At 42.6% G+C, this 12,724-nt stretch overlaps 1 protein-coding gene across 5 annotated transcripts in view; it reads left to right on the forward strand.

The window, feature by feature from the left end:
* LOC125452355 (WD repeat-containing protein 26) overlaps positions 1-12,724 on the forward strand; it is a 112,645-nt gene that overhangs the window by 38,549 nt on the left and 61,372 nt on the right. For all 5 annotated transcript variants that reach the window (XM_048530628.2, XM_048530626.2, XM_048530627.2 and 2 more), the window contains exon 6: positions 6,977-7,133. In XM_048530628.2, the coding sequence (XP_048386585.1) occupies positions 6,977-7,133 (157 nt within the window). The remainder of the gene's footprint in view (positions 1-6,976; positions 7,134-12,724) is intronic.

A 12,724-nucleotide genomic window follows, 5' to 3' on the forward strand; every position in this document is an offset into this window, starting at 1 on the left:
CCTTTGCAGTTTATAGTGCCTGCTATCTATATGGAGTGAATCAAATTGACCTTTTCTGGTGGGAGAGTTGTCTTAAGGCATGGTAACGTAACTTTTCAATGCTTTAAAAATTCTCCTAATGAGGAAAGCCAGTTGATCAGTCAATTTACAAATTTCATTTGTAATCATTGCAGATTTGCTCCTGATATGCCTGGCAATGCTGAATACATCAGGCCTGTGCCCTTTTTAATTTCAAAGAATGCGAAGTGCTCTTGTTTCAAATTGCACCTTCAATAGGGCCTGTGTGCTACAGTAGTCAACCAGTCAGCCCATTCGACCTACTTTGTCATTTAATAAGGTTAGACTGTGTTCCAAGTTCTACGTTTCTGCATACCCCCAAAATAAACTTGGGTTCTTTGTTAGACAATGGAGTCATTCTATTTCTGCCTTGAGATTATTCAATGACCTTGATTCCACTGCTTTCTGAGGCAGCATTCCAAAGTTGCTCAACCTACTGATCAAAACAAATTCTCTTAATCTCTGAATGTGAACAAGAATGTCTGCGAGTTCAAAACCTTTGTTCTCTGCACTAAAAAGGCTGAATGTACCAATACTAGAACTTGCTTGCAATGCGGCACTTTTTAAATGCTCATCCAAACAGGAGTGGGGAAGATCAGGACTGAGGGAAACTGCATTCAGACCCAGAAGAAGCAGGAACAGCTTGGGGTAGTGTGGGAGAACAAGGACAAAGCACCTGGGTCCCCCTCATCGCTGTATCTCCAAGCTTTTGCGGGCCCCCGCCCCCCCCCAACCTCAAGTTCTAGGGATTTTCCCCCATCCCACATTGCCTCTCCTCAATGCACAACTCACTTCAAAATACATATAATTTTTATATAGTATTTTTATGTAGTATAATTATGTAGTATAAATTGTAACTCCATTTGAAATTTAAGATCAAAAGCTTCAACACCAAGTCTGATTTGCTAAGTATTATTCTCTGCCCAGCAACATCAGAGTATGCTTTGCATGAGTAGCTGGGAGAGCACATCCAGAGTGAGGCACAGTCTGCATGTGTTTTTCTGGGAATTTGGAGGACCCAAGGGAATTTGGTACAGAGGGGAAAAGGTGCTTCTTGCTTCTTTTGGTTCAATAGATTGGGGCCCAGCAGAAAACAGTGACATCACAGGAAAACCGTAAACTTGTTTGTTGGTAATAGCTGATAATCTGACTATTATAAACTGCTTTCATATAAAAGGTACACAGAATAAGTAGTTCACAGATTTTAAAAAAACAACTAATTGAAAATGTAAAAACTTGAGTAAATATAGCAGTGATGTGGGCCAGGTAATGTCTTGAACCTGCAAGTTGTGGGAGTTGGTGCGGGTAAGAGGAGTTGAAATGCCTATCAGCCATGATTAAATGGTGGAGTGGACGCGATGGGTCGAATGGCCTTACTTCCATTCCTGTGTCTTATGGTCTTACTGTGGACCCCATTGTGGTTCGTAGTGACTACATCTGTAGCAAGTGTTGGTTGCTTGATTAACTCTGGCTCAGAATTGATGAGCTGGAGTTTGATCTTTGAATACAGTAACACAGCAGGTATGGGCAGAGTTACATGAATGCTGTATTTAGGAGGCAGTCACACTCAGATCAACTACTTTAAATTCAGTCAGTGGACAGGGACAGAAGTTGTGACTGATGCGGTTAGAAGGATCCAGGAGGTAATATGACAGAAAACTCAGCAAGTTTGACATTCTTGGTCTCCAGATAAGAGGTGTGACTGGAGGGAAGATGAGCAGAGGACTGTGGTGCAGGAAGCCATTGAAGAAGGAGGAGATAAGATATGGTTGTATTAATATATGGTTGTAATAAGGTGGTGTACTGTCAGTGAGTGGATGCTGTTCTCTGGTCAGAATCAAGAGTTCTGAAGGCTGTGTTGTCCACCTGGTGACAATTGGGATGCAGAGGAACTTGGTTAGGAAGCTTCCTGTTGTTGAGGTCCACATAGCTACAAACCATGCAGGCAGAAAGAAGTTCTGCTAAGGCAATGAGTTTTTAGAGCTAAATGTAAAAATGCCACCAAAAAGGTGGTAATCTCTAGATTACCTGAGGCAAGAGCTAATGGTACATAGTAAGATTAAAGTGTGGCACAAAGATTGGTGTGAGGAGAAGTGGCTAGAATTCATAGAATATTGTCACCAGTAGTGGGAATCAGTAGGTGGGATTAAGGTGTTCTTTTTCAGGTTGGCAATCCGTAACCAATGACGTTCCACAGGGATCAGTATTGGCATTGTAACTATTTACAATGCCAATATTAATGACTTGGAAGAAGGAAGTAAGTATACTGCAGTCACACTCGCACATGATGGGAAAATAGGTGGATAGGCAAGTTGTGAGAAGGCTATGCGGTTTACAGAGCATCAGGTGGGAAAATGTGAGGTTCGTTTTGGAAGAGAACTAAAGATTACTGGGAGTGGTCCCTTTAATTTATGAAACTATCAGAGGAGGTTTTCTGGGAGGATCACAGGTATGGATGGATTATCTTGTGAGCAAAGGTTAAATGTGATCAAGTCTAGAATCAGAGGGCATAATCCCTGAATAAAGGAATGCCAATTTAAGACTGAAATATGGAATCTCTTTTCAGTTGTCTTTGGAGCCCCTTGCCCACAGAACTGTGAGGCAAAGTCCTCGTGTATATTTAAGGCTGAGAGATTCTTGATCAGTAGGAGAAATCAAGGGTTCCTGTGAAAAGGCAGGAAGATGGCTGTGAGAAATGTCTGATTAGCCATGATTCTTTTCATTGGAACAACAGCCTTAAAGGAGTGAATGGACTATCCCTGTACCTATTTCTTACAGCCTTATGGAAGGATAGGCAGGTAGGAAGGAAAATAGGTATAGTTATGTTAGTAACGGAAGAGATCGGTATTGTAATGAGAAATTATATCAGTACTGAAGATCTCGACATAGAATCAGCCTGGGTAGAAATAAGCTATAGCAAAGGAAAGATGACCTTGATGGTAGTAATCTACAGTTTCCCAAACAGTAGAGTCATAGAATTGTACAGCACAAAACAGACCCTTCATTTCAACTTGGCTCTGCTGACCAGAATTCTAAATTAATCCAGTCCCCTCTACCAGCATTTGGCCCATCTCCCTCTTAAACCCTTTCTATTCAAGTACCCATCCAGATGCCTTTTACATGTTGTAATTACACCAGTCTTCACCACTTCCTCTGGCAGCTCACTGCATACATGCACCACACTCTGGAAGAAGTTGCTCCTTAGGTCCCTTTCAAACATTTCCCCTCTCACCTTAAACCTATGCCCTCTAGTTTTGGACTCCCTTACCCTGAGAAAAAGACCCTTGTCCCCTCACCTTATCCAATTTTACAAATCTGTATGTAGACCAGCAGTTGGATGCAGTATAGGCCAGGAAATGCAGGACCTTGTCAGAAAGAAACAGCAATAATTATAGGTGATTTTAATATAAATGTAGACTGGATTCATTAAATTGGCAACAATAGCCTTGAGGGGAAAATTCATTGAATGTATTTGTGTTTTGTTTTTTTTTGGAGAAATATGTTGAGAATCCACCCAGAGAGCAGGCTGTTCTGGACTTGGTATTGTGGAATAAGGTGGGATTAAATGATCCATCTCGTGGTAGGAAAAATTATCCTTGAGGGAAAGGTGACAAGGCATGCTCGAACCTCAAATTCAATTTGCAGGAACTAGATTCAGTTTTAGAAACTGGGATCCCACACTTGGATTTTGGAGTTAAACAAAGTTATTACATCGGCTTGAAGACAAATCTGGCTGTCGTGGATGGGCAGGAAAACTAAAAGGTAGGACTGTTGAGGAGCAGCGGCCATTGTTTAAGGAGATAGTAGTTGCTGCTAACTAAAACATTGTAGAAAGGAAGATTGTAAGAGATGTGGGAGGGAAAACAAAAAGCAAGGGAGCTTTTGATCACATAGGCCAGTGTCTGCTGATACTGGCAGCTGCAGGTACCTGTTCATGCGCACTTATTGAGAATGCATGGTTCCCAGCATTGTCGTCATGTAGGCATCCCAATGATTGTATTGAATGACAAAGGATGCTGGAAGGGCCTGAATTATCTTGTACTGCTTCCAGTTCTTCTGTACTTAAATCTCTGGAATTGTTGAATGGATTCATGGTAATCATTGTTGATTGTTGGAAAAGCCCACCTGGTTCCCTAATGTCCTTTAGGGAAGGAAACTGCCATCCTTACCTGGTCTGGACTGCATGTGACTCCAGACGCACAGCAATGTGGTGGACTCTTAATTGCCTTCTGAGCACTTGTGTATGGGCAATATGTGTATGGGCAGGGAGATTGAAGAAAGCATACGTCGGCAGATTTTGGAAAAGTGTGGATGAAGTAGGGTTGTTGTAATGGGTGACTTTAACTTTCCTAATATTGATTGGAACCTCCTTCGAGCAGAAGATTTGAATGGAGCTGTTTTTGTAAGATGTGTTCAGGAGGGTTTCCTAACTCAGTACGTTGACAGGCCGACGAGGGGAGAGGCCATTCTAGACTTGGTGCTCGGAAACAAGCCGGGACAGGTATCAGATCTTGTGGTGGGAGAGCATTTTGGTGATAGTGACCATAACTGCCTCACATTCTACATAGCTATGGAGAAGGAGAGGATTGGGCAAAATGGGAGGATATTTAATTGGGGAAGAGGAAACTATGATGCGATTAGACATGAGTTAGGAAGCATGGACTGGGAGCAATTGTTCCATGGTAAAGGCACTTATAGACACGTGGAGACTGTTTAAGGAACAGTTGTTGCGAGTGATGAATAAATATGTCCCTCTGAGACAGGCAAGAAGGGGTAAGATAAAGGAACCTTGGATGACGAGAGCGGTGGAGCTTCTCGTCAAAAGGAAGAAGATAGCTTACATAAGGTGGAGGAAGCTCGGGTCAAGCTCAGCTCTGGAGGATTACAGGCAGGCGAGGAAGGACCTCAAAAATGGTCTGAGGAGAGCCAGGAGGGGGCACGAGAAAGTCTTGGTAGAACGGATTAGGGAGAACACAAAGGCATTTTACACTTGTGTGAGGAATAAGAGAATGGTCAAAGAAAGAGTAGGGCCGATCAGGGATAGCGTAGGGAACTTGTGTGTGGAGTCTGAGGAGGTAGGGAAGCCCTAAATGAGTTTTTTGCTTCTGTCTTTACGAAAGAAACGAACTTTGTAGTGAATGAAACCTTTGAAGAGCAGGTGTGCATGCTGGAATGGATAAAGATAGAGGAAGCTGATGTGCTGAAAGTGTTGTCAAACATTAAGATTGACAAGTCGCCAGGCCCGGACCAGATTTGTCCTCGGCTGCTTTGGGAAACGAGAAATGCAATTGCTTCGCCACTTGCGAAGATCGTTGCATCCTCGCTCTCCACTGGAGTCGTACCTGAGGACTGGAGAGAGGCACATGTAATTCCTCTCTTCAAGAAAGGAAATGGGGAAATCCCCGGCAATTACAGACCACTAAGTCTCACGTCTGCCGTCTGTAAGGTGTTAGAAAGGATTCTGAGGGATAGGATTTATGACCATCTGGAAGAGCATGGCTTGATTAAATGCAGTCAACACGGCTTTGAGAGGGGCAGGTCATGCCTCACAAACCTTTATCGAGTTCTTTGAGGATGTGACTAGAAAAGTTGATGAGGGCCGAGCTGTGGATGTGGTGTATATGGACTTCAGCAAGGCATTTGGATAAGGTTCCCCATGGTAGGCTCATTCAGAAGGTCAGGAGGAATGGGATACAGGGGAACTTAGCTGTCTGGATACAGAATTGGCTGGCCAACAGAAGACAGCGAGTGGTAGTAGAAGGAAAATATTCTGCCTGGAAGTCAGTGGTGAGTGGTGTTCTACAGGGCTCTGTCCTTGGGCCTCTACTGTTTGTAATTTTTATTAATGACTTGGCTGAGGGGATTGAAGGATGGGTCAGCAAGTTTTCAGACGACACGAAGGTTGGAGGTGTTGTTGACAGTGTAGAGGGCTGTTGTAGGCTGCAGCGGGACATTGACAGGATGCAGAGATGGGCTGAGAGGTGGCAGATGGAGTTCAACCTGGATAAATGCGAGGTGATGCATTTTGGAAGATCAAATTTGGAAGCTGAGTACAGGATTAAGGATAGGATTCTTGGCAGTGTGGAGGAAAAGAGGGATCTTGGTGTGCAGATACATAGATCCCTTAAAATGGCCACCCAAGTGGACAGGGTTGTTAAGAAAGCATATGGTGTTTTGGCTTTCATTAGCAGGGGGATTGAGTTTAAGAGTCGTGAGATCTTGTTGCAGCTCTATAAAACTTTGGTTAGACTGCACTTGGAATACTGCGTCCAGTTCTGGTCGCCCTATTATAGGAAAGATATGGATGCTTTGGAGAGGGTTCAGAGGAGGTTTACCAGGATGCTGCCTGGACTGGAGGGCTTATCTTATGAAGAGAGGTTGACTGAGCTCGGACTCTTTTCGTTGGAGAAAAGGAGGAGGAGAGGGAACCTAATTGAGGTAGACAAGGTAATGAGAGGCATAGATAGAGTTGATAGCCAGAGACTATTTCCCAGGGCAGAAATGGCTACCACGAGGGGTCATAGTTTTAAGCTGGTTGGAGGAAAGTATAGAGGGGATGTGAGAGGCGGGTTCTTTACACAGAGTTGTGAGAACATGGAATGCGTTGCCAGCAGCAGTTGTGGAAGCAAGGTCATTGGGGACATTTGAGACTACTGGACATGCATATGGTCACAGAAATTTGAGGGTGCATACATGAGGATCAATGGTCGGCATAACATCGTGGGCTGAAGGGCCTGTTCTGTGCTGTACTGTTCTATGTTCTATGTTCTAAATGCTGGCTTAGCCTGTGGTGCCCACATCCTGTGAATGACAAAAAAAAATCCAGGCATATAAAATTGTGTATAGCAGCATCAGCTGACATTTGAACAGATCAAGTGGATTTTTTTGTGAAATTGTTTATTTTGACTTATTTTGCTAGTGTACCTGCCCCCGTCAGTGATGCTACCTCCACGACGCTTACAGACACTATTACGCCAAGCAGTGGAACTTCAAAGGGATCGATGCCTGTATCACAATACTAAACTAGATGGCAACCTGGACTCGATGTCTCTACTTATAGACCATGTTTGCAGTAGGTAAGGAACAAATCAAACATTTGGTGATTTATTCAGAGCCTTGTTACATTCCTCAAATCTTCATACGCAGTCACTGAAAATACAGCTAAATATTCACCTTTTCAAAAAAGACCATTTTGTGAATAGTGGGTTTTTTCCTTGAAATGCTGGATGAACAAATAATGTTGGTTTGATGAAGGGTCTAGGCCTGAAACATCAGCTTTTGTGCTCCTAAGATGCTGCTTGGCCTGCTGTGTTCATCCAGCTCCCCGCTTTGTTATCTTGGATTCTCCAGCATCTGCAGTTCCCATTTTCTCTGAAATAAGGTTGGTGAAACCATTAGGAACAGTGCAGAAGCAATTTAGAATGATCCAAGAATGAGAAACATCAGAAAAAGTTGGGACTGTTCTCCTTGGCTGACAGGGAATTTGGTAAGAAGTTTTCTGTCTGGCTGGACACAGTAGATGGGGTTTCAGCTCAAAGGAAAAGATTGAGAGTAAAGATTGTAAGTGCTGATGAAGCAAGAGTATGAATTTCTTTTTCACAAGGCAACTAGCTAGGGGATAGAGAATAGTGCCTAAAAATGTGCTGGATAGAAATGGTATTTCGGGATATGGGGGAAAAGGCAGAAGACTGGCACAAGATGAACCAGTGCAGACACAAGGGCCAATTGACTACATAATAATTCTGTGCTTCTGCCCCTTGAATAGAGACTAGTTCGATTGCCAGAACATACTGACAAAATTGTAGGTAAAATCGTTATCTGAAACACAACAACAGTTCCATAGCCATGGAATGACCTTTTGGATTGTGAACAAGGAACTGGTGCTAAAGCCAACAGTCATCTGACTCTGAAACTTGGGGCAAGTTAACTGACTGGAAGAGATTTCTATATTCTCATCATGTCTGTTCTAATGTTTTAGTGTGCGCATTTGTGGCAGGTAACAACTGTGATTGCGATAGTAGGACAAGATGCAACTTTTCCTTAGCTTGAAGCCTCCCATTCACTGCCTGGGCCTTGAACTGTGGAAGCCACCACTTTACTGTTTAGTTGTGATGTCTTTGTTTTGATTTGGTTATTGCATACATTGACTTGTATTGTTTTGAAATATATTGATGAGCTCTAAACACCTGTCTGAATTTTCCTTGGGATGGCAATGTAGTCATGTATTATATGGAGCTCCTTGGTTTATGATCCCAGCTGATTTTATTCCTGGAAATGTTGGATCCCTGATTAAAATCTGGCTTTAAAGGTAACAAAGTGGTCTTTTACTGAAGTACAAACGCAACGCAAATTTGGGTTGAACAAGAAATTAAGGTAAAACTTTTGACGTAACACATGTTTAACGTTGAAAAAGCATTTATATTTTCCAATCTCGTCAATCCTAACAAGACTCCTCTCCATTACTCACATCAGAGAGAATTAGCTTCTACATCAATAGGGCTTAATTTAACTATCTTAAAATTCCATTTTGAAAGCCTGAGCCTTTTCCAGGACGCTTCATACAACTGAGCGTAGATTTTCTAAGCTTCGCATAAACTCCTGCATTTTAGCCATGCAATTCTGGCATGCAGGTTAAAAGCTACATTTCCTTGCACTGAGGTTACCTTTCTCTTAATCATCCTAAAACAACCTCCCTTCCTCAGGAGCAATTTTAATGTCCACCTTCAGGTATCTACAAATGATCCAGATGAAACTAAAAAGCATTTTTCCCCAAGCAAAATAAATTGCCGAAACACCTAGCTGGAAGCTTAATGCATTGCACTATATTGCTCGCTGAAATTCTCCCAAAGTAAACAAATCCCCTTGCTTTGCAAGAAATCTCTCTCTGGTACTGTGTTTTAAGATAAATCACCATGGCTGAAGCAATACTTTTTAATCATTAAAAACCTTCAGAGGCACATATAACCCATATGACATTGGTTCAAAACTCAAAAATCCAAAATAATTTACTTGTTCAAATACATTTTGTTAACTTAGTCTTTTGAAAATGAGGTATGGAAAAGCTCCCAACTACTTGGTATCCAAGCCAGATCCAAAATCTAACATTTTCCTTTGGTGAGAGTGTAAAGCTGACATATATCCTTTGTGATGTTGAGGGTATTTACTATCATTGATATTTATGCACTTGAAGTAGACTACCTGATGCAAGAACAATACTTGAATAGGAAATTGCTAATTAATTTGTGTTGATGAATCTGTAACATCCACTTGCCAACAGTCCTTGCACTTAAACATTACTTGCAGTGCCAGGCAGCAACTGTAGCTGCAGCAGGAATGCAGGCACACTTCCTCATACAATTTCTCTTCAAAAAAGCAGCAGATCTTCCATGAATCTGCAATTTTCTATTCCACCAAATTAATTCAGAATAATAAGAATTAAATCATGTTACCCGATCTCAGCAAAATATGACTTATTGGATGCTAGCTGGACATTGTCAGTCCTCAGATTCTGTAATTTCATTTTGAGCCTTTATAACATGATCAAATGTTTACATATCAGGTGACTATTTTCTTTGACTTCTGTATGCACACCAGTGGCCATGGCCAAAAGTTTCACATGAACTTTCCTCGTGAGCCTTGCTACTTACTTTTTTGTTCTTTCATTATTTCATTTTACGTGGATGTTCACAAGGTCAACATTTGCTGTGTATGCCAAACTGCACCTGAACTAAGTGGTTTGTTTGGGCCATTTTTTGGTATTCATTTTGATGGCCTATTACATTGTGGCCAGTACAAAGACTTGGTTGAGAGGGGGACAGGAGACAGGAGACAGGACTGGCTACTCAGTGTTCCAGGGTTTCATTCTTTTAGACAAGACAGAGAGGAAGGGAAAAGAGGTGGAGGAGTTGCATTACTAATAAGGGAGAATATTACACCTGCACTCAGAAGACATGTTGGAAGCCTCATCCACTGAGGCAATATGGGTAGAGTCCAAAAATAAGATGGGTGCAATCACTCTGATAGTATAATCCTATAGTATAGGCCCCTCAACAGCCACCAAGATATTGAAGAACAAATACAGGAAGATTACAGAAAGATGCAATAAGAATAGTTGTCATAGTGGGTGACTTTAACATCCCCAATTTTGACTGGAACTCCCTTATAGCAAGATGCTGAGATGGGGCAAAACTCAAGTGCATCCAGGAGGGTTTTTTGAAACAATATGTGGATAGTCCATCTTGAGGAGGACCATACTGAACCTTGTATTGGCTGATAAGCCTGGCTAGGTGACCAACCTTTTAATAGGAGAGGATTGTGGAAACGGTGATCACAATTCCTTAAGTTTCAAGATAGTTATGAATAAGGATAAGCCAGGACTGCGAGAAGGTACTAAATTAGGGGAGGGCAAGTTATGTCAGTATTAGGCAGAACCTAGGGAGTGTTAATTGGGAGGAGCTGTTATCGTTTAACATGGAGAACTGTTTAAAGACCTGCTAAGGAGACTTCAAGACTAGCATGTTCCAGTAAGAAAGGACAAGGATGAGGTGAGAGACAAGGTGAGAGACCCTGCAATAATGTGAATTTAGGCAAAATTTTTAAAAAAGCATATGCATGGCTTAGGAAGCCAAAATTGGACAGGGCACATGAGGAATGTAAGGAAAGCACTCTAGCAGGGCAAGAAGGGACTGTGAAATGATCTTGGCATGTCAGGTTAAAGTAAGTCCCAAAACATTCTATAGATACATCAAAAACAAGAGGATTCCTTGGGAGAAGCTAAGACCACTCCAGGATAAGTGAAGGAACTTGTGCTTAGAAGTAGAGATTGTGGGTGCAATCCTAAATTAGCACTTTGCATTGGTATTCACCCAAGAGAAGGATGTGTAGAATAGTGAGATTTGTGTGCAGCATGATAATATGCTTGGGCATTTTGTGGTCAAAAAGTGGTGTTGGATCTCCTTGAGCATTAAGGTGGATAAGTCCCTCGCGCCTGCTGGTATCTTACCCTAGGTTATTGAGAAAGGCAGGAGAGGAGATTGGTCTCGAGGCCTTGACCAAGACCTTTGTATTCTCACTAGTCACTGGAGAGATCCCAGAGGATTGATGAGCAGCTGATGTTATTCCTCCCTTCAAGATAAGTAGAGGTAATCCAGGAAACTATAAACCAGTGACTCATAAATTGAGAAGCTGTTGGAGAATTCTTAGGGATAGGATTTATGTGCATTTGGAAAAGCATGGCCTAATTAAGGACAGTCAGCATGGCTTTGTGCAGGGCAGGTCACTTCTTATTAACTTGTTTGAATTTTTCAAGAACGTGATCGATGAGGGTGGAGCAGTGGATGTTGCTTACGTGGATTCTACTAAGGTTTTCAACAAGAGCCCCTCGCGGTAGGCTCATCCAGAAGATTAAGATGCATGGGATCTTGATGACATGGCTACATGGATGCAGAATTGACTTGACCATCGAAGGCCGAGTGTAGAGGTGAAAGGGTGTCTTTCAGGCTAGAGGTCTGTGACTAGTGGTGTTCCATAGGGATCCGTACTGGGACTTCTGTTTAAATCAATAACTCCCTGAAAGTGGCTGCATAAATTCTGGCAAGGTGGCAGCAGGGTAAGTCTGTCCCTCCAAAGCTCCACTCTGCTGGGCAGTTCTCTCTCTCTCTTTGTCCTTTTTTTTCCCCCCCTCCTCCTCTCTCCCTCTGTAGTAATTCTATCACCCCAAACCCCTTTTAACTACTCGCCTAAGTAGTTAGAAAGGAGTCAGGTCATGACTGGGCACCACATGACCTGAGCTGAACGTACGGGTTGTGTGTCCTGCACCGTCGGTGGATCAAGAGTGGGCCAACGAGGCAGTCTGGAGCAGGGTGCTGTGGCCAGCATGGCACGTGCTGGAAAGCCTGGAGTGGGACTCTGGCAGAGGCATGGTGAGCACTAGAAAGCCCAGAGCAGATAAGGATGGCAGTTTCTTTCCCTTAATGACGTGGCTGAACCAGATGGTTTTTTCCGACGATGGATTCACAGTCATCATTAGACTCCTAATTCTAGATAGATAGTGAATTCAAGTTCCACCATCTGCCATGGCAGGATTCGAACCCAAGTCCCCAGGACGTTATCTGGGTCTCTGGATTAACAGTCCAATGATAATACATTAGGTCATTGCTTCGTATTGGATGGTGTCAAGCTTCTGGAGTTATGTTGGAATTGCGCCCATCCAGGTAAGTAGAAGGGTATTCCTGCACACACTCTTGACTTGTGCAGATTTTGGAGATACAGAAGATACTTGCTAGAAGATTCCTAGCCTAAGGCCAGCTCTTGTAAATATTGTATTTATATAGTGAATCCAGTCAGATTAATGGTAGCCCCCAGTTGTTAGTGGAGGATTCATTGAAGGCAACATCACTGAATGCCAAGCGATGATATTTGGATTGTCTGTCTCTTATTGGATTGTCTGTCTCTTATTGGAGATCATTGCCTGGCATTTGTGTGACACGAATGTTATGTGCCAGTTTCCAGCCCTAGCCTGGATTTTGTCCAGTCATTGTTGCATTTGGACGTGGACTGCTACAGTAACAGTAGTCTTGAATGCTGCTGAACATTTATAATCATTGGCGAACATCCCCACTTCTGACTTGATGACAAAGGGAAGGTCTTTGAAGCAGCTGGAATTACC

Source organism: Stegostoma tigrinum, chromosome 4 (assembly GCF_030684315.1).
Source record: "Stegostoma tigrinum isolate sSteTig4 chromosome 4, sSteTig4.hap1, whole genome shotgun sequence".
NCBI lineage: Eukaryota > Metazoa > Chordata > Chondrichthyes > Orectolobiformes > Stegostomatidae > Stegostoma > Stegostoma tigrinum.